At 52.9% G+C, this 23,491-nt stretch overlaps 3 protein-coding genes across 10 annotated transcripts in view; all 3 read right to left on the reverse strand.

Moving 5' to 3' along the window:
- Positions 1–930: 930 nt before the first annotated feature.
- On the reverse strand, positions 931–5,867 carry LOC311423432 (uncharacterized protein). Its single transcript, XM_084497380.1, has 9 exons — positions 5,841–5,867; positions 4,153–4,217; positions 3,966–4,025; positions 3,337–3,551; positions 3,030–3,128; positions 2,719–2,872; positions 2,455–2,528; positions 1,885–1,980; positions 931–1,777 (listed from the first exon to the last, which is right to left on the reverse strand). The coding sequence occupies exons 2-9, from the start codon at positions 4,187–4,189 to the stop codon at positions 1,517–1,519; spliced, it is 996 nt and encodes a 331-aa protein (XP_084353506.1). The 5' UTR covers positions 4,190–4,217; positions 5,841–5,867; the 3' UTR covers positions 931–1,516.
- Positions 5,868–6,533: 666 nt separating this feature from the next.
- SF3A3 (splicing factor 3a subunit 3) lies at positions 6,534–13,925 on the reverse strand. The gene is made up of 17 exons (XM_084497379.1): positions 13,766–13,925; positions 13,625–13,672; positions 13,461–13,513; positions 12,868–12,973; positions 12,305–12,377; positions 11,819–11,910; positions 11,279–11,361; positions 10,795–10,933; positions 10,413–10,481; positions 10,001–10,068; positions 9,549–9,656; positions 9,169–9,238; positions 8,338–8,502; positions 8,118–8,228; positions 7,617–7,707; positions 7,450–7,505; positions 6,534–6,841 (listed from the first exon to the last, which is right to left on the reverse strand). Exons 1-17 carry the CDS (start codon positions 13,859–13,861, stop codon positions 6,764–6,766), a joined length of 1,506 nt encoding a protein of 501 aa, XP_084353505.1. The 5' UTR covers positions 13,862–13,925; the 3' UTR covers positions 6,534–6,763.
- Positions 13,926–17,739: 3,814 nt separating this feature from the next.
- The window catches only part of FHL3 (four and a half LIM domains 3), a 28,140-nt gene continuing 22,388 nt past the window's right edge, over positions 17,740–23,491 (reverse strand). For 3 of the 8 annotated variants that reach the window (XM_084497219.1, XM_084497225.1, XM_084497221.1), the window contains exons 2-6: positions 21,225–21,406; positions 20,970–21,144; positions 20,194–20,363; positions 19,687–19,873; positions 17,740–19,317 (exon numbers count right to left, since the gene is read on the reverse strand). In XM_084497219.1, coding sequence (XP_084353345.1) covers positions 19,166–19,317; positions 19,687–19,873; positions 20,194–20,363; positions 20,970–21,144; positions 21,225–21,380 — 840 coding nt within the window. In that variant the 5' untranslated portion in view covers positions 21,381–21,406 and the 3' untranslated portion in view covers positions 17,740–19,165. Of the gene's footprint in view, positions 19,318–19,686; positions 19,874–20,193; positions 20,364–20,969; positions 21,145–21,224; positions 21,410–22,984; positions 23,204–23,491 lie in introns of those variants that run through there. The other 5 variants (XM_084497218.1, XM_084497224.1, XM_084497220.1 and 2 more) reach the window with 3 other exon arrangements.

Here is a 23,491-nt window from a genome sequence, read left to right on the forward strand (position 1 = left end):
ATGAAAAACAGCCAACAAAAGAGGGCGAGGAACTTCCCTCAGCGTCCTGAAGGGAACGGAGAGAAGGAGAGGAGGAAGCTTTGGGGTCGCTAGTGGGATGGAGAGGCTGATTTCCTCGTGGAAGGGGAGGGGCTCTTTTTTCAGCAGCACCTTAAATTATTTTTCCTTAAATTTCAAGCCCCAGCCGGCATGAGCCAACTTCTGAGCTCCTGCTTTAATTATGCAAATTAATTACTGCAGAGTGTGTAAGCAGGTGCTAGGAAATGTCACCAGACAGAGTCATTTGCATACTAAACAGAGGAGAGTTTGGTCTACATCAGCTCTTCCCCCAGCTGTAGAAGTGACAGCTGAACTCTAACAGCTATGAAAAAAAGCAGCGGTGTTTGCTAAAGCCACCGCTCCGCCGCCTGCCTCTCCCCTCCCTCCCCTGCACTCCTGCAGCAGTACAGAATGGACGGGAGCCTGCAAAGAGGAAACGAAAGGCAAACAGCCCAAAATATGTGCTGCGAACTCCAAGCACCATGCCCTTTCTCGTAAGGATGGAGGCGTGTTGTTTCTGAAGCAGAAAAAAAGCTTTGAGCTCCATCCTGTTTTCACTTTCTAGCGATACACTGCCCGTGTGGCCTGAAACACTTGAAAAATAATAAAAAAAAAAAGAAACAACACACACACACCAGCCCCTGTGCTGTGGTTTGGAGGCAGCAGAACTGCAGGCGGATGGAGGCAGCCCTGCAACGTGGAAGGGGCCGGCTATCGCTTCAGGCAGCCTCTTCTCATCCAGTCCCACATCCGCTGCGTGCAGCTCTGCTTAAGGGCTTCTGAAGCGAAGCCTTTGTGCTGCTGGAGGCACGAGGGGCCCAGCTCCACGGGCTGGGGTCCCCCCCATCCCCCAGGCACTCAGAACCCCCCCAGTTACCGACCCAGAGGACAGACATTTCTTTATTTTTATTTTTGCTTTTTTTCCCCCTTAAAAGAGAGCAGTGAGAGAGGACAGCAGACTGTGCGCTTGCAGGAGTGGCAGCACCTTGCCACCACAGAGCCACCCACCCGCTGCCTGTGATGCAAGAAGGTCACAGCACGGGCTCCTGCTCCCGTCTCTGCTCTATCTTTACGCATAGAGAATCATAGATATGAAACAGGGCCATCTAAAACCACAAGCCACTTTTAGCTCAGTCCCATTTTCCTGCCACGAAGTGGAGATGAAACAGTTAAGAGTTGTGCCTAAACAGACAGGGGGCTTTAGGTACAAACTAAATGCTAAGGGGGTGTCCAGAAAGGCAATTATTAACTAGAGCAGCCCCCGTGTCTTCACTCAAAGCAGAGGTTTCTGCTTTTTAAGGCAGCGTAGCCCCCTCTTGCTCCTACACCCGAGGTCCCTCCATCCAGCCTCCGTAGTCCCAGCAGGGCAGGGGAACGTCTTCAAGCTCTGGCCCCCTTGTTCCTGGCACAGGGACGTAGCTGAGGGTGGTGGACGGTGACTGTGGCTGAAGCCAGAGAGGGGGCCCCCGCCTGCTGCTTACAGCCGGAGGGGAGCAGAGACCCCACGGTTCAGGAGAAGGGCGGCCCCGCATGCCAGGAGCTGCAGGAGCGGGGCCAGAGGCAGCTGCCCAGCAGCGTTGAGGTGAATTTTGCCATCCAGCTTCAGGCAGCTGCCTTTCGGCGTGGCGGGGCAGCACTCCTGGTAGCAGGCAGCCTTCACGCCTTTAGCGCAGACAGGCTTGGCAGCCTTGCAGGCCTTGCTGCATCCTGCCACAAAATCCAGGCCCGTCTTCTTCATCTGGAAGGAGAAGAAATGTTGGTGGTCGTGCCTGCCCTCCAGCATTCACGTGGTGGGGACGCACACAGGCTCCTGGGCACAGCCCAGGAAGGCCCGCAAGGCCGTACCTGACAGAAATCATACCCAACAATGCATCTCGCAGTGGTCTTCTTCCCCTTGAAACATCCGTCCCCGTGGCAGGTGAAGGCTGCACAGACTTTCCCCTACAAGACAGGACCAGAGGAGACACTGTGCTTGCTGGTGCAGACAGCAGGACGCCCAGGACAGGAGCTAGACCTATTCCTGAGGACCCTTCCCACCCACCCCCCTCCCCGCTGCATTTCAGTATCTGTGCCATCTCAGGCATTTCACACCCAGAGATAAGCCTTCCATCTGACACTGCAGGAAACCTCACTGAAACACCACCGCAGCAAACAAGTTTCAAGCTGCCTTTTCCTTCCTCTTCGCAAGGCTTTGCAGAGATGAGCATCTTCCCCTCCCCATTGCTCGGGTGCCCCAGCAACACCCTGCACCCATGGGTGCTGTACAGTCAGCTCAGGCTGCTCGAACACACACAAGGGCTGGGCTTGGGACCCTTACGGGCTCTGTCTCTGCAAAGCTCGTTAAGGATTTGTTCCCCTTCCAGAGGCAGCTTTTGGAAAAACAGCATTGCGTGGACCTTCTGGGGCAGTACCTACATTTCGGGGGGGAGGCCGGGGGGTGGTGGTGGCGACGGTGGTCGTGGGTGGCACGGTGGTGGCTGGCAGGTCACCTGCAGACATGAGAGGAGCCCCGTGAGGACACAGCCCATGCAGGAGAGCCACTTGGGAGTGGAACCCCAGAGCAGAGGAATCACGGCGATGCAGCCAGCCCAGCTCAGCGGGCTTTGTGCACCCATTTCCCTCGCGTGCAGCAGGATTAACCCCGGACCCCCAGCCCTGGGGAGCCCCATGGGCAGTTACCGTAGGAGCTGGCATTGAGCTGCAGGCACAGCGGGGTGTTGCAGCACTCCAGGGCACACTGCTGCAAGCTCATGCTGCTGTTGGTCCTACACGGCTCCGCGCCGCACGCGCTGCTGCACCTGGCCGTGTAGTTTGTGCTGGAGAAACGATAAAGCTGCAATAGCAGAGCCAGAGGGAAAAAAAAAACGCTAGAAGTGTGACAAGATGCCACCACGAAGGTGTCAAAGGGACTTGACAGATTGCAGCAGAGATAAAGGAAAACAGACTGGCATGGTCGCAGCCCTCCACCCCCCTCTCGGTGAGCTCCGTACCTCGCAGAAAGTCTCGTTGTGGCAGGCAGCCGTCTCGTTGGCATGGGCTGCATCCTGGTAGCACCTCTCCCCAGAGCACTGGAAGCTCTGGCAGGTGAGCTGGAGGGAAAACGCGCCAGGAGGTCACTGTGCAGCAAAGCCTCCTCCTGCAGCACTGCCACCATCATCCCTCCCTGAACAGTTCCCCTTCCCATACCCCAGGAGATGCTCTCAAGGGATTTCCTGCTCCTACAAGGGACCAGGTGGGTAAAAAGCCTGGTCCTGAGGCTGTAGCAGCCTGGCCAACATCCCCCTTCCCTTTCCTTACCCTTGTTCCTTCTGTACTGTTCATGGAGGCGTTGGGGGCCACCGAGGAGGTTTTGGGAGCCACAAAGGAGGCGTTGGGGGCCACCAAGGAGTTGGGGGCCACCGAGGAGGCATTTAGAGCCACCGAGGAGGTGTTGGGGGCCACCAAGGAGGCATTGGAGACCACTGAGGAGGCGTTGGAGGCCACCAAGGAGGCGTTGTGGGCCGCTTTGTGCTCTGGAAAACAGCAAGTTGCATCTTGGTGAAGAAAACCCCAGCCACATGCTCAGCAAGCCTGCGTTCCCTGCTGAGCCACTGCCACATCGGTCACATCAGGGTTGGGATGGGGACGGCAGCAAGTGGCAGGATGTCCCAAACAAGGGACAAACCCAAGCAGGGTTTTTGCAGCCAGCAACGAGGGAGCTGCAGGGCAGACAACAGCCCACTAGGGACATGTTCCAAGAGCTTCTCCCTCCCCTTTCCAGCCACATCACATGTGAGGAAGTCTTTTCTGGGGGCAAAACCTTTAGAAAAGGTCCCTCAGAGCAGCTCCATCCTACAGATTACAGCCAAGAGGGGACAGGGACATAGTCACAGCCTTTGCCCTGCTCCCAACAGGAGCCCCAGCTTTCCCTGGGGTGCAGAGCTCACCTGCTGTGGCTAGAGGGCCCCAGGTGCCAAAGTGCAGAGCCAAGATGCAGAGCAGCAGGCCTGGAATTGAGAAGAGATAATTGAGACCACCAAAAGCCAAATCCAGCTCCAGCAGCCTCCCCAGGAGACCAGGAACCCTTGATGGACCTCCCCAGGATGGACGCTGCCGAAGCAGAGCCCCCGTTACCTTGAAGGGGGAAGACGAGCTGTCGGTGACCTGCCATCGTCCCCACCAGCAGCCTCAGCCGAGACCTGGCAGGAAAAGGCAGAGTCAGGGCTGGGCAGCCCCAGGGGACGGTCCCACTCCAGCGGCGGCCGCTGTCACAGTGGCACAAGATCCCTGTATCTGCCCAGCCACAGCCTGGGGAAGGAATCAGGACAAGCTACATAAGAGAGGCTGTCCCTGTTTTTTTTTGTTTGTTTGTTTGTTTGTTTTGTTTTCCAAGTAGTTCGGCACCTTGTTTTGGTCCCCATAGTCGTAGGACGCGCTCCTCAGGCAGGAAAAAGTGCCTGGCAGAAACAATACCCACCAACAGCACCTCTGAAAACTCCAATCCAGGACGTCTCAGCAGGCTCTCCACCCAGAAGTCATCCTGCACGTAAATAACCGAGTAATTCAGCACTGAAGCCACTTTGCTGAGGGTTTGGGCTGGCAGATTTTCCCTGCCAGGCACGTTGTCTCTCCAGAGATGGTTCCTCTGCGAGCTACTGGCACCCTCAGCACCCAGCCCTGCTCTGGGTGCTCCAGCAAACCCCATCACCGTGCTTATTGGGTGTCAGGGAGCAAGAGTCGGGCCCTTCCAGTCCCGGCTGCAGCCAGAGGAGGCTGAACAAGCACAGATGGAGTCCGGGAGCTGCCTGCCCAAAGGCCGATGCCTCCGAGTGTGCTCTTCCCCATGGGATCAGATCCAGGGCACCCCCACAGCCAGTGGAGGCTCTCCAAAACCACCGAAGCTGCCGCCGATGGATCCCAAGGGCTTGGCACAGCTGCTGGCGAGCAGGAGCCCCCCCTGGGAGGCCACGTGCTGCTGGTTGGTGTGGTAACCCTCCAGCCCCACGGTAACGCAGATTTGTGAGCAGGAGCACCAGCGTGGGGTAGTTACCGATGCTTGGCAACACGCAGCAGTCTGCTGATCCTGCTGCAAGTGAAGGAGCCTCCCAGCCCAGGATGGTGAATTCAGAGGTGCCTGCACAGCTTCTCATCACCCAGCCCCTTGCCCTGCTGCTCACCCCATGGTTTGGGAAGCTCTGTTGTGTGTTTTGGTGCTTTTTTGATACCCTGCTCTCCGTTAGAGGAAAAGCTCCGCTTTCATTCAAAATCTTTACCGTTTTAGCTATGGAAAGTGGAGATGTTACTCCAAAAAGTGCTGCAAGAACTAGCACGCTTCCCTCCCATCTTATGGTTTAGGCTCAGATAGCATTGCCCAAAGACCTGGCATGGCTGAAGCTTGCGTAGCAGCCGCTGTGGGGGTTCATGCAGAGTGAAAGAAAGCAACAGAGGCCCTCACCTTCCAGAGCAGGGCAGCCACCCCACCCAGACCAGGTTTGGCCAACCCTTACTGAACAGGGTACTGCTCCAGCACAGCCAGACCCAGCTCCAGGACAGGCTGAGAACAAACGCCCACCAGACACAGCCTCATCCCGAGGAGAGCAACGTTTCCCCAGAGCAGAGGAAGGAAAAAGCTCCCAGCATTGACTCACCCTTGTCTGTCTGCGCCCCGAAGCCCCCGTGCACCAGCGAAATCCTGCAGCTGCCTGCGCCTCCGAGCACCGACAGCAGCTGCGGTACCTGCAGCACCCTGGTGCCAGCGACCAGCCCCACCCTTGCCAACCACTGGCTGCACAAACCATCACCCAGGGAGAGGTGTTTGTTACCTGCTGCTCCACTGGATTTGGAGATGCAAATGTCTCTGCACGGTGGAAAAAAAAAAAATCAGGCTAGAGATGTCAAACAAGCCAACTCTATACCAAAATGAAACCCGCTGGAGGTAGCACAAGGACTGCCACAAAGGATGAACACAGCCTCTGCTTGATGCCCCTTTTCTCCTTGCTGGACTTGCAATTCATGTGGCAGCATGAATGTTCTGGATTATGTACAGACGGCTGTGGTGGTTTTACTCAAGAGAGCCACCAAAGAAAGGATCTGCCCTAGCATCTACCAGGCCTTCGAAGTCAACACCAATGCTGGAGAAATGAAAGCAAACTGCACACACGGCCCAAACTAAACCAATCCCAGTTATTTGTTCCCTGGAAAAAGCTTAAAAGGGACCCTAGCACCCTAAAAGGGAAGCAGAGCTGAGGTAAAAGCAGCAATGCAAGCCACGTAAGTTTGTTCTGCAATGAAGTCCTAAGAAAATCATATGCTTACAGCAAGATATAGTACAGGACCACTACTCATTGGCAGCATGTTCATGTGTGCTTTAAAACAGTCAATCCTCAACAAAAATAATTTCCATCCAAACTGGAAGAAACAAAAAGTAATAATTTCTGACAACTCATACCGTGCAGAAAGCTTTTTAAAAACACCATAATCAAATCTCTTCCTTCCAACATACAAAAGGAGATTAGTTTTCAGCACTTCCTAAGTTAAAATCAGTTTATTTTTTCAGCTTTTTTTTTTTTTTAATATAAAATAATGTCACAGGTCTGCGCTTCACAAGGGGCTTACTAGAAAGAGATTCTATAAAGTATCCTTGAAATCTACGATCATGCAAATACAAAATCCAGAAACTGAGGAGGAGTCAGAACTGCTGACACTTCGCTGCTTTTTCAGATGTGAAATCCTTCACTTGGGAAAGTTACAGCAGCCCTTGACGTTTCAAGTCTTCGTAGGTCTTCTTGTTCACCACATTCCCACTGGAGTCCTCGTATTCCTCCTAGAATGAAGTGAACAGTTTAGAGACACCCGCACACAGCCTGACTTGGGTTGTGTTATAGCATTCACATTTTAGCTTCATCTGCTGAGCAAAACCGCCCTGCCAAGAACCTCCCTACTTGAAGGTAGGCAGTGGATCTACCAGCAAGCTCCAGACAGAGATCTTACCTACTCAGAACAATCACAAGCTGTATTACAGGCTACATTTCCCACCGCACTCCAGTCTTACCCGGTTGCCCTTTATACTACTGAAAAACGTTTTGAGACGGAGCTCAAGAAAAGGCACTAGTTTAAGTGAACACACTGCTCAGAACAGTTCCTTGCCCTTCTCACAAAACAAAGACAACGCTGGTACTGTAAAGCAATGTATTAAGAGACGTTTATGCAAAGAGATGGGTCTACCCTATCAGAAGGAGTTGTGCAATCCAGCACAAGAAGTGCTTTTCATGTATCACCAACAGGAGCTGTACACCTAGCAGCATAGGCTCCTGCCTAACCCTCCAGCATGCAAGGGATTATCTTAGAAGTTCTTCTGACAATTATGCAAGATAAATGAGGAGTCCCAAGTAAACAGGCCTAGAAATATCCAAATGCTCTGTAACATCTCACCTCTGTATCAGGCTGCCATCTCTCCGAAGCTTTCTGTAGTTTCAGTTTTGCCCACACTGTAAACACAAAGTCATAAAGGATCTGAATGTTTTGGACAGAACTAGTTAATATGAACATTCTTATCTCACGTTTCCTGTTCTATGCAAAGAAATGCCATCAAGACTTACGTGAGACCGCATCCTCAATCTGTGTGACGTTAGCAAAGTGTGCAGTGTTGGGAATGCCCAGGCATCTCATTCCATGAGCATGTCGCCACTCCTGGGGACAAGAGGTCAGTATATAAGACAGAATGCCACCTCAGCCACAACACCAGAGACTACAACAGCAAAGATCAAAATACACATCTACCAGTCCTAAACAACCCTATAGAAATATTTTTTCTGCATTTTAGATGGTAACAAAACTCTGGTAGACAATAAACATTCTGTACCAGTCAGGACTGGATACAGGAATTAGTGTTCAAACAACAGGGGACTACACAAATTGACAGAAGAGATCTTCATATACCCTGAACATACAATTCCAACATCATGGCCCTGCAGCATCATTGCAGACATGTTTTAGAAGTGGAGTAAGTGCAGCTCAGATGCTCCAGTGATTTACTAGTTACTCATTATAAAGATTATTTGAACGTACTACTGATGTTTTTGTAGCAAGGCGTTACTTACCGCAAAGTGACGTTGAAAAGCTTTGGGCCCTCGGTAGGTGTAGTTACCGCAAATCTCACAGTTGTAGTTGATGTTTAAACCATGTAATTTATATAACCAGTACGGGATTGGCTGAGAAGGAAAGACAAACAAAGATTAGGCTAAAGGGCAAGGCAGATTCAAACAGAAGAGTAGCGTGGAGTCAGGTGAAATCTCCCACTCATCCAGCATTGACAGTTACCTTGCCATCCCAACCAAGAGGCAGATTTTTAGGATTATAAATGATTTCATTTTCTTCATCTTCGCTCTCACTCTCACTGATTTGCTCTTCTTCCTCCTCCTCCCTCTCTTCCCCTGTTCGTGCTTGCTTACGTTGCACATTCTCATGAGTAAGATGTCTCTGTTCCTAGATGGAGGAAAAGAGAAAATTGTTCACACAACAGCAACAAACTAAGGGCAAACTATGGCAATGCAAAACAATTCCCCAGTGTACAGAGAGAGAGAAATGACAGCACTCTCATTTACCTTAGCCCAACAACCTAAAAGTTTTTAGTGTAACATTTGTTACTTCAAAAGAATTAAGAACTTGCACTACTATGAGCACTTCTTCCAAGATAGCAAGCCAACAGCAGCAGCCTTCATGCTAAAAGCAATTGCCCAAAACAAAAGTAAGGACTTGAGGCAAGTATCAAGGCAGACAAAGTAAAAGGTTGCAACATCCAATAGCTTAGATGTAAAATAGAAACTCTCTACATTGATATGGTGCCTGGAAGAAAAAAAAATATATAATAAAAAGGCAGGCTCCCCCAAAGGGAGCCTCTGTATTTGGCTTGGGATAGACACAAGATCTGTCTGTTCACAGGAGGCTGCAAATAACTAATGGAAACAAAAACATAGCCTTTTCTGTCACTAAGTAGAATATGATGAGTTATCTGCTTACATGCACTTTTAAACATCATGACTCTGGAAACATAACCAGCTCTTCTGCACACACTGTCTGTGAAGGATGACCTTCCTGTCACCACTATTGACAGGTCTGCAACTGAAAGCTCAGACAAAATAAAATTCTTACCCCAAGAACTTCTACATATTCGTATATCTGAGCTTCCAGGAATGCAAGATCTTTATTTCTTTCAGTGTCTCTGGAAACAGATAAGGAAATTTTATTAATATCATTACAGAACTGCAAACACCATGGGTACACTGAGCTCCTAAGGGCACATCTGACTGGCAAGCAGCAAGAAAACAGAAACGAGTACTTAACAGCTCATTCAGCTGTGGGATTCAGCTCTGCTATCTTCCACCTGGTTCAGGACCATATTGTCTGACATGAAAGGCTTCTAATACTCTAGGAACCTCTCCATCACAACTACACAGGGGTGATGTTTATAGTCACTTTTCATAAAAGTGAAGGGGCTAATGCTCACCCAAAAATCATCTTTAAGAGCTCACCTTTTGCTTCCTTTTGTCTTCGGATTCTTAGCAAATAAGGAAGGATCAAGTGATTCTAGGGATTTGCCTTTAGTGCTAAAAAGTCTCTGAGCACGCTCTTCCAGAGTCCTATGGAGAAGCAGGGAGGAGATGAGATCACAGCTTATATTGCAAAAAAAAAAAATATTTGAATTCATGCAACAAAGTTATAAATTTAGCTTTTAAGAGATCATGATATTTCCTATGATTTTGGTGTTAATACTTTTGACCAAATTCTCTATACAGGATACTTCAGTACAACACCCTGCTCAAAACTGCATCACAAAATTCCTTGACTGGTTCTCAGTGCGTTGTCTTTTTAAGCATCACAAGGTAATTCTTGTACAATAAAGACCACAAAACATATCCCACGAAGAAATGCAAGGCAAGTCAACCTTGAAAACTGAAAAGAAATTATAAAAATACTGTCTTACCCGCCACACTTTAGTCCCAGGGCCAATAAAGCTGATTTTAATCTGTCCAGCCCCAGAGAAGCCAATTCCTATTCAATAAATTAAATCACAGTAAGAGAGAAGCTATTAAAATAATACAATATGGGTGTACATCTGTTTTAACTCATCAAAAAGGGGGAAAAAAAAAAGAGCGAATGACGTGCCACTCCTCACTGAAGGAGTGACAAATGCGACAATCTAACTAGATCCCTCAAGATACAGCCCTCTAGTGGGAGAAATTAAATCACCAACATGAAGTTTTATCCAGAGAGCGCAGAGCCAGAAATGAAAGCTCATAAAGTAAAATTATATATAAAAAAAAAAAAAAACCACATACGGCTAAACTTCCACCTTCTCGAGATTGACAATTAGGTGCAGAGCACTGAAAACCTACCTCCCAAGAGGAAAATGCTGAGAGATCCAGGTGGGCTCCAGCATGAGTGAGCGCACTGCTGGTTTCTTTCTGCCAAGAAAAGACACATCAAAATCTGTGTGACACCCTCTCAGATTTGGTGTAATGCAAAATCCCAACCTCAAGAAAGGCAGTTTATTTCACATAGGGAAAAAAATATCTACCACTAGAGTGAGCAATGAAATAACGGAAGAGGTTCAAAGTAAGCAAGTGTTTTAAAAGGTTCATTTTAAACTCAAGTTAGCTTCAAACTGCATCTTTGTGAAGCACAGCTACACACCTTGCTAAGAGACTTAACACTACTTATTCACAGAAAACCTATCACAAATCCAGAAGCATTCACAAGGACTCAATGACTGCTCACCGGCCAACCAGGGAAAGTTCCATTATCCCACTTTTTCTCAAACTCAGTCTGAATTTTCCCAAAAAGTTCATTCTGGTCCAGTAATGGCTTCACGCGATCTGTGTACTCCTGTAGGTACTCAAGAAGCATTTCAAGGTACCTGCCGGAGTAATCATTAGCACAGACAATTCCATATCAAATTAGTGATATAACGATATGAAAGTCATCAAGATTAGGATAGCTTTTAAATACAGGATTTCTAGATGCAACAGCCACAATGACAAAGTATCTCTACAGAGTAAGTCCCCAATGGCTTTCCTTATTTTGTTATGCTTCACGTCTCCTCAGGGCTCATCAGATATACAATGGCATTAGTATGGGTTAGTGACCCAATGCGCCATCGAGCTTAGCTGATGTAAACTACAGTCTTAACAGCTGTACACTTCAGAAGCAAATTCCTTCTTATCAAGTGTCATAAATGAAGCAGGTAGGCAAAAAGGTTTACCTCTTATATTCAGCATTTTTTCTCTCTTTGGGAATATCAAAGAGTTGGTCAAATGTAGATAAGTAAGTGATGTAATCCAGTTTCTATGAACAAAAAAAGTTAGAGTCGGACTTTATACAGATGCAGCCAAATTAGCAACCCATTTCCAGTTACCAGACCAGGAGAAAAGCACCAGCTCATGCCTTTATTCTGGATGGACTGCTTAGTGCTGGGGTTTTCCATGTGCTTTCTAACACATGGCCTTAGATACCTTGGTAGCAGAAGACAGGATTTTTACGAGGCCATCATTACATTAAGGACAGAGACAATAAATTGAAGAGAACAAGAAAGAAGAGTCATGAAGCAGCATTCAGAATTCATACGCTGTCAAGCTGTATGTGCAAAAAAGTGCTTTGAAATAGCTGTTTAGAAATAAACTATGTTACATTTCAAAACAATGAGAAAACAAATTACCAATGAAACAAGCAAGGAAAAGAACCCTCAACCTTAAGCACAGAAGACTAGAAATACCTGATTGCCCAGGCTCATGCAGCCGCTTACCTCTGAGGATTTTAGGTTAATGTATTTGAGATAGCAATCGTGCAGATCCAAGTATCGGCCATACCCCTCCTCATCTGTGAACTCCACTAGATCTGTAGGAAAGAATATCAAGTGCTTCATTACGACCTTAATATTCTCTTTGTGTTATACATGTGCTTTGGAACCTGAAAAGAATTAGCTGTGTACTAATTTATGCTTCAGGAAGATATTTATAATGCAAGTGGAATACTTATTGACACAGAGAAGCAACAAGGCATCTGGGCAATACACCAGAACATTCCCAAGAGAAGCACCACAACTGTGGAGTATTCCAAGGTGGCTACAGTTCAGGAGAATTTAAATGAAATATGAATTGTCAGAAGTAGCAGAGTAAAAGAGAAGTACAGCTCTCAAAGACATAAGTTTGGACAGGTCACTAAATAATACCTGTCAAGCAAGCATGGTATTCTCACCCAAACTGGCCTCAGAAAAAAAATACAGACTTACTTTGAGCCTCTTCGCTCGGGTTGTCTCTGGCCTTCAACAGCTCCTCAAACTCCACCGACATCGGAACACAAATCTGCAAGAACAGACAGAAGTTACAGAAAAAGTGATTACTTCAGCTAACATCCCAGAATAATTAATACAAAATCAAAATATATTGTAAACAATAAAAGCAGTAACTGGAAAGGTATCCAAAGCGTTTCTGCAACATCATGTTTGCACAAAGAAAGAGGCAGTACTACCCAGTCACCTCGACTTTAGCCAACATTAGACAGGCAAAACTGAAAGCTCAGCTGCAGGTGGCTCCCAAACTAACACAGTGTGCAGGGGCCATGGTCAGCATCTCGCATTTTCTCCTACTCATACAGATCTCACAGGAGCTTATATAAAGCCTCCAAAGCACCATCTGTTCTTGAATATTTTCTTTTCTTGAATGACATTTTAATATACTTCATACTTATATGTTAAGGCAATGAAACAGAACAGCAACAAAAGTCTGTTTATTGCAGGGATGAGGTCCAACAGACCACAAAACAGCTATTCTTATGAAGCAGTTAACTACTTACCTCATTTGGATGCTTCCGGTGAAACTCTTTAATTTGTTTCAGTCTGTTGTAGAACTCTGCAAACTCATTTGGTCCTGAAATGGCACTGAGCTCTTCCTTTCGTAACCTAAGAATTCATGAAAAAGATCAGGTTACAAATAAAAAGGAGAACACGTTTACACTCCTAGATTTTTTTTCAAGGTCCAGCACCACATTCTGATTATACAAAACCCCAGCAAGACTGACTGCAAAGCCTCACATAGACAGTTTAGCCTGCTGGGCTTATGCTTGGGCGGTCCAGGTCATGTCTCTCACTGAAAATGCAGTAAACTCACAAACCTTTGAGGCAATTGACAGGTGGCTCAAGCCAATGATATAATGAGAAGTTCATATCCCGCATAAACATATTTAATGTGAAGCCCAGGTCCTGCTCTAGCAGGTTTAGTGTCACCATGGCGCAGTGTCTCACGGAACAGCATTACTCCTCGTCTGTTTACACCACATTCAGAGAAGCCCCCCGCGTTCCTCACCTACAAACCACGAGGCAAAACACACAGAGCAGCCACCTGCGTGAACACACACCTCAGGCATTCACTGCTCGTACCGCCACTTACCCATCCTTGTCATCGTACAGGTCCCTCAGGTTGCCGCTCACTTCCATGTACCTCTAAAAAAAACAACAAAAGAAGCCACAGGATGAAAACGAGAGGGCCACGGGCGCCCAGCACTCACTCCTTGGGGGCTGCTCTGGCAGAAACCCGGCGCTGGCGGCACTCACGTCCTGCATGGCCCGGGTGCGGTGGTCGGAGTTGATCTGGTCGCGGAGCTGCGGGCAGAGCGGCGGCGTTAGCGGGGCCCACGCAACCCCCGGCTGCCCCCAACCCCCTACCAGCCCTCCCCCGCGGCCCCCCGGGCGCACCGTGGACTTCTTGGTGAGCATCTCCTTCACCATCACGTCCATCAGCCGCTCCCGCTCCTCATGGTAGCGCCGCTGCTGCTCCAGGATCGTCTCCATCGTCCCTGCCCGCCCTGCGCTCCTCTTCCGGGCCCGCCTGCGCCGCGCCGAAAGGCTCCGGCTCCGCCTTGGGCCTGGCGGAAAGGTTCCGGGGGGTGCGGAAAGGTTCCGGCCCCCGGGGTTCCCGTGCCCGGCCGCTAGACGTTTTTTTTTACCGTTGGGTTTTACCTGTTCTTCTCTGTAGAATCACAGAAACCTTGAATCGTTAGGGTTGGAAAAGAGCTCCAAGCTGATCTGGTCCAACCGCCCCCTACCACCACCACCACCCCCTGACCATGTCCCCCAGCACCACGTCCAACCTCTCCCTGAACACCCCCAGGGATGGGGACACCCCACCTCCCTGGGCAACCCGTCCCAACGCCTGAGCGCTCTTGCTGAGGAGAAATGTCTCCTCATTTCCAGCCTGAACCTCCCCTGGCACAACTCGAGGCTGTTCCCTCTGCTCCTGGCACAGTTCCCTGTGAGCAGAGGCCGCCCCCAGCTCCCCACCCCTTCCTTCCAGGCAGTTGCAGAGAGCAATGAGCTCTGCCCTGAGCCCCCCTTCCCCAGCCCAAACACCCCCAAGTTCCCTCAGCAGCTCCTCACAGCACTTGTGCTCCAGGTCCCTCACCAGCCTCGTAGCCCTTCTCTGGTTGTACTCCAGGGCCTCGATGTCCTTCTTGTACTGTAGTGTAGTGAACCCCTTCTTATAGGGGTTCAAAGCTGAACACAGTGCTCAAGGGAGGGCTGAGCACCAATAAATCCTGCCCCAAATGCTGCCAGCAGGGCTGCTTTCCTTGTGTTGTGCACACAGGTGCAGCCTGAAGCAGCCTTGAAGCCTCTCAGAAGCTCAGCACAGGTGTAAGCACCATGCCCACCCTGGCAGGACATGTGCACGAAGTCCCATTGACCAGAGACACCCACTGCTGAGCCCACTGGTGTCCCCACACGAAGGGGCAGCACACACAGCCCCCATCCCTGAGCCCACCCAGCAGCTCCGCCACCACAGCATCTGTCAGCCCCACATCCACGCACTGCCCTCTACGTATCCACCCTGCCACCATGCTGTGGAGCCCACGCCACAGAGAAGGCAGGAAAGAGCACTTGGAGAAGTCATGGCTTGAATTACCCTCCTCAAAATCACTGTGAGCGCTCTGAAGCTCTGCCCCTGCCTGTCTCTGGAGGCAGGAGGCAGCTCCTGGGCAGCGTCAGGGCTCGCCTGGGGATGGGATGAGCACCATGGGTGCCCCCAGGCAGGTGCGAGCCCATCCCTGCCCGCGGCCGGGACGAAAGCCTCCAACCTGAGAGCAGCTGGGGCAGCGTTACACAGCTGTGAATCACAGTCCGAACGAGAACAGGCCTGAAGGAATGAAACGTGTCCGGTCCGGTATGCAGCCTCCCTCCCCATCTGCCTTGGGTCACAGTTCTTTCTCTTACTACCTGGCGAACACGGGCTTGTAAGCCCGGCAGGCTTTCAGAAGCGTGACTGCACCCAAGTGACATGATCCTGGAGGAAGTTCTCCCATAGAGGCCTCGGCTGTGACCTTCCACTTTTACTTGGATTTTAATTACCCCCTTCAGATCCACCCTAAATGCCAAGGAGAGAGCATGCCAGTGCTTTGTCCCCACTGCCAAATGCAAAGTTATAATTAAATTTTAACTTATAAATAAATTATTCATTTTTTTTTCTACCATGCATAATAAATTACTTTAAGCCAAAAGAAACAACAAAAAATCAGGCTTAATTATGACAGACAAACATGATCCTGCCCTGGGAACAGTCAATTCGCTGAGGCGAGAATGATCCTGGTGGTAGGAATATTGTCTTTAATTACTCTCTTGCACTACAGGCTGCCCCTAAGTACGTCACTTCTTCCTCATGAATGCCTATCTAAAAATAAAAATGGAGATAAGATTCCGAACTTAGAGTTCTTCCCTTTCCCTTTGCATGAAACTTCATTCCGGGAAAGGTAAGGAGCTGAAATCTAGAAAGGTTCCCCCCAGCCACATGGGTCTTTGTCGGGGGCTGTGGCACTGGGTGGGAGGGTGCAGAGATGCCTGGCCCCTTCTCCTTGACCCTCAGTAGCAGCACCCTTGGGAGAAGGCAGGCTCTGGGATGAGCTATGCTGGTGCTGGGAAGGCAGAGTCAGAGCAGCCGCTGCGCCTGGCGCTGATGGGGGGACAGAGCAGGGGCGATTTTCCTGCAAGGAGAGGTGGGATGGCGGGAGCAAACCTGGCTCTGCAAGCTCCTGCTGCCTCCCTACCTCCCCAGCCCTGCGCTGCGTGCCTGGAAGAAGGGACGGGAGCTGGGGAAGCACGCAGGATGCCTGCAGGGTCCAACCTCACTGCAGCCGCATCCCCACCCTCCAGCAACAGAGACAAAGGAGACCAAGACCAGCTCGCCCTTTAGCACCAGCTCTGCTGTTACCCCAGGACCTGCAGCAGTGGCGAGGCCGTGCTGGCGCCATGACCCGACGCTGCCCGAACATGCACGAGGCTGGGAGAGGGGTGAACGCCAGCAGGCAGCCGGGAGCCGAAAAGTCTGCTTGGAAAGGGAGAGAACCAGCCCAAGGGCAGGGAAAAATGAAGCTTGCAGCGAGCCTGAGCGGGAACACGGAGCAGGAGCCGCTGTGTGCCTCTCTGGGGTGGCTGTGCCCATCAGGACGGTGCAGGAAAGCCAAGCTCCGGCACATGGTTGGTGCCAGGGGCTCCTCCTGCACCCCCAGCGCTGCCTTGGGTTCCCAGCGAGGTTCCCTGCTCCCCCCCCAGCCCCAGCACTGCTCGCCTGGCTGAATAATATTTTCATGCCTGTTTCAGACCCGCGCTCTGGGCGTCCCGGGGGACGTTTGTGCATGACATCACCCTCCCCCTCCCGTAAATCAGGCACGGGGCCGTGCACAGCCATGACCCATTCATGACAGGGATAAAATCCAGATGTTCCAGCGCTACGTGCAGCTGGGTCATTTCCTTTTTTGGCTAAAAACGTGAGGCTCTTGAGGCTGACTGAAAGAGGAGCCCGGGGGCCCTTTGTACAGAAACCTTTTGTGGTTAATCCCTGGAAACAGCGCTGCAGAAACAAGGAGTTGCGGTGCTGCTGCTGCAGGACGGGCTCAGCTGGAAACCTCCAGGGCCTGAGCTGCTCGTTCCTTGTTTGAGGCCGAGCGGCAGCAAAACCAGAGCCCGGCGCAGGTCGCAGGGCAGCAACAGCTACAAAAATCTTACGTGAAAAAAAAAAAAATTAAAAAAAAAAAACAACACAAGCTGCCAGAGGTGATGTTTGCAGGAGCCGGGAGAATGCACACGCAGAACCAGTGCTGTGGTCCCGTTGCAGCACCCATGGGAGCTGCCGGCGCTGTGCTGGGGGATGGAGAGGGGTGCAGGGGGCCATTGAGTGTGGAGGAAGCTGTGGCAGCTGTTAGTAAATGAAAAGGAATCTGCGGAAAATAGTTTCAGATGTTCGGGGAATAACTGGCTCCCCAGCTGATAAAAAGTGAGTAATGAGCACACAGCGCTGCGGGGCAGGCTGCCAGGAGGAGACCGCTCACCCCAGCTGGAGACCGCAGCCACATCCCCAGCAAAGCCCCCCCCGAACCGGGAGTGTGGGGCGCGGGATGGGGAAGCTGCTCGGTGTAGTGGGGTACGAGCCCGTGTCCTGGCTGCTGCTTAGCCCCAAAGCCAGCCCCAAAACAGGACAGCCTGCCTGGACAGACAGACAGGCACCCCAGCGGGGTGAGGGAGCTGCCATTCCTCTGTCCTGGCCCCGAAGGACCCGTACAGCCAATGTGTTTTGGGGAAGGGGAAGCAGGAGGATGGGGAGGAAGCAGCCCCGTCCCTCTGTGGGGTTTGGGATAAGGACAAGGCCGTCAGGTGGCCCTGCCACTCGAGAAACACACAGGAGCGAGTGTCACTAAAACAGTTTATTATAGAAAGCCGTAGGAAACGTACAGGAGGCTGAGGTTGAGGACACTTCCTTCTAGAGACTGCTCCAAGCACCTCAAAATAGCAAACACACAAACTCTGATTTGCCTGCATCAAAGCTTTCAAACGAGGGTTCAACGGGGATTAGAATACACTTTATAGAGTTAATAACACTTCAACATGCATAACTTCTTTTTTTTTTACTCCTACGTGAATCCTGGGCAGGGGGGCTAGCCCCTTCATCCCGCAGCTGGTTACAAAATGACAGATATTCATGACAAAAGAGTACAAAAGGAGAAAAAAAAAAAAAAAAAACACAAAGAAAAACACAAGAAGATGCCTTCAGAGAAGCATGTGGCGGTCTAAGCAGAAAAGCAGGGCTGGGACAAGTACCCTGAGCAGGACAGAGTGGAGGGGATGGAGACAAGGCAGGCACAAGCACCCCCCTGCAGAGGGGCTCTGGGGGGGCCCAGGGCCAGCCCAGCACCAGGCAAGGATGGCAGAAGCCCTTGGGTGAGCTCAGGGCGTCCTGTTGTATGCAGTTAGGACGAAGCAGGGCCTTGGAGACGCAAAGCCCCTCGCCAGGAGCCCCATGCACACCACGGATGCTCAGTACTGGCAGGAACAGGCTGGGGACACCGGAACAGAGCCCTGAGTGTCCCTGGGGCTTGGGACAGAGCTCTCCAGACCTGCGAGCACTGCCAGCTCCCTCTCTGCTCCTAAGTGAGCGCTCTGCCACTGAGCCATGCTGAGAAAAGGGCCTGGCACGCAGGCAGCGAGGTGGCTAGGGACATCCGGAGGTGGATTTCATCTGGTGACATGCTCTGCTCCTGGCCACGCTCCAGCCTTGGTGTCCCCAAACCTCCCAAAATAGGGCAGAGAGCCCTGCATGCATGGGCCGTGCAGGGACGAGGGGAAGGCTGTGCTGCAAAGCCACCCAGGGCACGGGCTGAAGGGCCAAGCTGTGTGGACAGGGAGCTGCAGCCTTACAGCACGCAGAGCGAGGGGAGCACCCGGGGAAAAGAGAAGGCTCGGTGCTGTGCCAAGGGGAGCGAATGCATGCTGCCAGCGTGCAGACCCAGCAGCCCAGCGCTGAAGCCGCTGCTGCCGCCCTTTGCTCAGCTCGTGCCCCGTCAGACAGGAAGCAAAAGGAAAGAGTAAATAATGGGGGGATCTCAAAGCTCCTTTTTTTTCAACTTTATTTAGCTTTGGCTCCGCACAGAGCCTTAGCGTAGCATACTCTAGCCTTCAGGGAGGGGCACAAGGAACCTCCTGAACACACCGCGGTTCGGGGGCAGCCCTCATCTCCTACGCCTCGTGCCCAGCCCTTGAAATGCTGTCAGGGGGATCTGGCACAAAGACCCTGAAGAATAGAGAAAGCCCCTGCCCCACGGTGTCATCAGAGGCTCATAGGTCGCTGCTGCAGTCGCGGCACAGGATCTCATCATTGTCAGGGATAAAGCCCTTCCCGACCAGCGAGGTGTTACAGCGGGCGCAGTTAAAGCAATTATGGTGCCAGTGACGGTCCTCAAATGAGACGTATTTACCTCCACCAAAGCCTGTGGGAAGGACAGAGCACAGCGTTAAAACCCCTGGGACACTCGGACAAGCTGTCTGCACAGACGTGGGGTTTGGTTCATCTCCAGGCCAGCTGCCAGGGTACCAAACACCCTGCAGAACTGAACGCATCTGAAATACGGATCTCCACTCTCAGAAGGTGAAGAGGAGCAAAATGATTCTACTGCAGATTCTGCTGGGCTGCAGAAGCGCCTAGAGGCACCTGAACAAGCTTGCGGGGTGGAGATGGGTGAGCATCACACGGACCCGGGTGAGCTGCAGAGGGCAGCTTCGCCCCAAGGAGTTCCCCTGGGAACTTGGCCACGTCCTGCCTGGAGGAAGCGCCCTGTCACCAGGGCCGTCCTACTCACCTGTGATGGGCTTTGTGCAGGCACTGCACTTCTTGGCATAGAGGTTTCCAAAGCACTTGATGCAGTAGGGGTTGTCATCCTGGGAGGTGAACTGCTGGCCAGCCAGGGGGGTCTTGCAGCCCGTGCAGACGAAGCACTCCTTGTGCCACGGCTCGTCCCGGTAGGTCACCCCTCCCTTGGTCAGGGTCTGCAGGAAGAGAGAGCACATGGGTGACACACGGGCATGGCCATGCAGGAGGTGCTGTCAGCCAGGGTTATGGCACCTGAACCTTTTTCTGATGGGGCTTGGCGAGGGCTGGAGCACAGCCCGCACAGCCCTGGCACTGTTGGAGCAGAGCAGCCACTGACAGGCAGCAGCTGGGCCATTCACGAGTCCCCTGTCCTCTCCTCCCAGCCAGGGGTGATGGGGGCCCACCCCGCACCATCCCACCACCCCTTCGTGGCAGGAGCAGGGAACGCAGCCCCGGACCGCGGGACGAGGGTTTTGGGCTGCCCGGCCAGCCGTACCTTTTTGCAGCGAGTGCAGCGAGGAGCAAACTTGCTCTCGTAGCAGGGGACACAATAATAATCCTTCTGGTCTGGGATGAAGGACCGCGACCCGATGGGCTGCTGGCAGCTGCTGCATATGAAGCAGTGCTCGTGCCAGGTTTGTCCGTTGTACTCCAGCTTGCGGGACCCTGTGAGAAGAGCCGTGCTCAGAGAGGCAGGAGGGGGCACACGCACTCACACAGGAGGCTGTGCAGGACAAAACGGGGTCCTGCACACCGTGGCACGGGCAAACGGGGCCACGCAGATGGCTGGGGAGGAGTCCCCAGGTCCAGCTGGCAGCCACGAGCAGAGGGAGGGCTGTGGCAACATGCCCCCTGCACCAGCACAGGCCACGGCAGAGAAGCCTGTTGTAACCCATAGCTGAAGAGGGTGCCAAAATGGCCAAGCAAAGACACTCCTTTGCCTCAGGCTATCGGCAGAGACGCACCTTCAGCCATTCCTTCCTTTCTTGTCAGCACACATCAGAAAATGCCCAGGAAACCCTTTGTTATTTCCTCCCCGGCTCACTTCCCCATAAAAAAAAAAAGGGTAACAGACAGACAGGGCTGTGCTGATCACATCTCGGCATCCTGCTGTCCTGCCAGACGGCGCCCAGCCCGTGCTGTGCTCTGACAGTGCAGCAGGAGGGCAGAAATCCACCTCTCCCTTGCTGCCCCAGCGCTGGAGCCTGCAGCCCCGACCAGTGCTGCTGGAACCGGGAGCAAACCACAGCCCTGGCACCTTCTTGCTCCTACCTGGCATGACCGTCTTCTCGCAGGCGATGCACTTGGAGGAGAACTCACTGCAGTAGCAGTCGTTGCACAGCAGCTCCTCGTCCTGGCAGGTGAAGGGCTCGTCGGCCAGCGAGCGGTCGCAGCGGAAGCAGCGGAAGCAGTGCTCGTGGTAGTGGCGATCCTCGTAGTACAGCTCCTGGGGAGGACAGCGAGGTGAGGGGGGGTTGGGGACGAGCACCCGGAGCCCACGATGCTCAGCACGGGGCCCGTACTCACTCTGCAGTCGTGGCCGATGAGCTCTTTGCACTCGTCGCAGGTGTTGGCGAAGTGGGCGTCGTAGCAGGGGATGCAGTACGGGCCGTTGTCCATCTGGATGTACTTGCGCCCGTACAGGGACTCCTTGCAGTTGTCGCAGTCGAAGCACTCCGTCATGGTGCCGGTCTGGGGGCCTCCTTCACCTGCTGGGAGAAGGAGCAGAGGCACTCGCTCAGCACCGCCTCACCCTGCCGAGATAAGCCCTGATATCCCTACGGGACAAGGACCTCAAACCCTGCTTGTGGCCGACGACCGGCCGCTGTCGGGACAGGTCAGAGGCATTTCCAAAAACGCCCACAGGTGGTCAGGGCCGAGGCTGAATCTGGCCCCAGTTTTCCGCTCGCACTCGGCACCCGGAGCACGTAGGCACCGAGGCACCGCCCGGAGAAACCCAGACACGTGGGCATGGGGTGAGCTTCCCGCTGCCCCGCTCCTTGCTGGGAAGCACAGGGTAAAGGATGACTGAAACCAGAAGAATTTTTCTGCAGAAGTTCTGATTTAGCACCCGGAACGGCCCCATGTGCACGCTGGGCACCGCTGTCACACCCGAGCCAGGCACCGTGAGGGAGAGCCGCCTCCCGGCCCCCTTTGGAGACCCCCGTGAGCTGCCAACACGGCCCCGCACCACGAGCAGGATTCCTGGGGATGGCTCGTGGGCCGATGCTCCGCCTGATCCAGCTGTCAGCGTTTCCAGCGCTGGAACTTCTCCAGGACTTTTTACAGCTGCTCCGTGGGGAAGGAGAAATCGGGCACCCCGTGCCGTGCCCGGCTACGAAGCCACGTCCCAGCAAAGCTCTTTGCACGTGTTGCTCCAGCTACAAACGCTCTTCAGGGAGCGTCCTTCAGGAGGAGGACGGGTGGTTTACGAGCCGGGGAGGTGCTCGGGCTTTGCCGGCAGCTCAGACCCCGCATGCTGCCCCTCTCTCCCCCTCGGACGAGCGGCACACAGAACAACCACACGCTTCTCGGAACCCCGATTCCGGAGCGCGAGCACCTTCCTGCTGCTTGCTTTAACCTGGTTATTCCTAAATATGGAATTCTCCGCTTGCAAATTCACACCCTTCTGCAATACCAGCTCGCTGTCAAGTGTAGACAAGCCCAGGGAATTACATCTGAGCAGTCAGCGGCGGAGCCGCACGCTGCAGCTTCCTCCAGGACCCCCCCTGCTCCAGGAGGAGCTGCGTGGCCCCATCTGCAGCCCCGAGCTCGGTGGGGGCAGCAGCTCCCCACCACCCCGTGGCCCCCTCCCCAAGGTCTTCCCTGTGGCAGCGGCCATCCCTTGATGCTGGGAGGCCCCCGCGGGGCAGGAGCTGATCCAGACAGCTCTGACTCAGGCAGCGAGCTCCCCAGCGCTATTCTTGGGCAAGTTCCACGGCTCCCAGCTGTTGTCAAGCCTGGTATGTGCTGATAGCGCTGCCGGGGAATAAATCGAGTGTTCCCACATGGCTACGTGACCGGAGGACGGGGAACAAAGTCCCCCTTCAGATGCTCTCGCTGCCCAGCTGCTGCCTGCCGTGGGAGCAGCTCCACGGCCCCCAGCCCACCCGGGCAGCTCCCAGTTTGGGACTGGGGACGGGGCAGGCGCTCGGGGAGGTTTTCCCGAAGGAGCCCGGTGAGTGCCGGTGCCAGGGGTGGCCCCGTTGTCCCAGCTCTGCCCTCCCAGCACCCTCCCATCACAGTGCCTGCGCCCCCCATCCGCGTCCCACCGCCGCCCCGCTTGCCTTGGCTCCCTGCAGCCACCCGGGACCTCTCTTCGCTGGCGAAGAATGAAAACTGAATTACCACCCTCCTCCTCCCAGCCCTTCCGAGGAGAGGAACTTTCCAAGGTGTGTCTGTAATAAAAGGGCCTCTAATAAGCACTCCTGCCCTGGGAGCCACGATACCGTCGGGGCTAGGAGGTACCGTGTTTGCTCAATGGGCTGTGCTATCTCCGTGGTCCTAAAACACGGGGGCAGAGGGCAGCAAAAAACACACGGGGAGGAAAAACAACTGGGTGGGAGAAGCCTTGGGTTCTACTGGTGAGATCGACTCAGCCCCTGAGGGCTGCTGTCCCCAGCCTGGAGGCTGCCCTTCCCCGTCCCCAACCTCAAAGCAAGGCACAGCATTTTGCTAAGGGCAGCGGGGGCTCCCCCAGCCCCAACCCGCTGTGCTGAGGCAGGTGCTGCTGCCCCAAAAGTGTCCCGGCCCCCAGCCCCACACGTACCCTCGGCACCCAGTGCCACCCAGCA

The sequence above is a fragment of the Aythya ferina genome (assembly GCF_964211825.1).
Source record: "Aythya ferina genome assembly, chromosome: 24".
In the NCBI taxonomy this organism is placed as follows: domain Eukaryota; kingdom Metazoa; phylum Chordata; class Aves; order Anseriformes; family Anatidae; genus Aythya; species Aythya ferina.

Bases quoted from the DNA above. Each gene is read 5' to 3' on its own strand.
- SF3A3 (XM_084497379.1), bottom strand. From the start codon at position 13,861: ATGGAGACGATCCTGGAGCAGCAGCGGCGCTACCATGAGGAGCGGGAG. The intron at 11,362-11,818 runs GTAAGCGGCTGC...TTTTGTTCATAG, and splicing joins TTAACCTAAAATCCTCAGAG to AAACTGGATTACATCACTTA. The intron at 7,708-8,117 runs GTAAGTAACGCC...TCTTGTCCCCAG, and splicing joins CTTTTCAACGTCACTTTGCG to GAGTGGCGACATGCTCATGG.
- LOC311423432 (XM_084497380.1), bottom strand. From the start codon at position 4,189: ATGGCAGGTCACCGACAGCTCGTCTTCCCCCTTCAAG. The intron at 4,026-4,152 runs GTAACGGGGGCT...TCTCAATTCCAG, and splicing joins GCTCGTCTTCCCCCTTCAAG to GCCTGCTGCTCTGCATCTTG. The intron at 3,552-3,965 runs GTGAGCTCTGCA...GCTGTTTTCCAG, and splicing joins GGGCCCTCTAGCCACAGCAG to AGCACAAAGCGGCCCACAAC.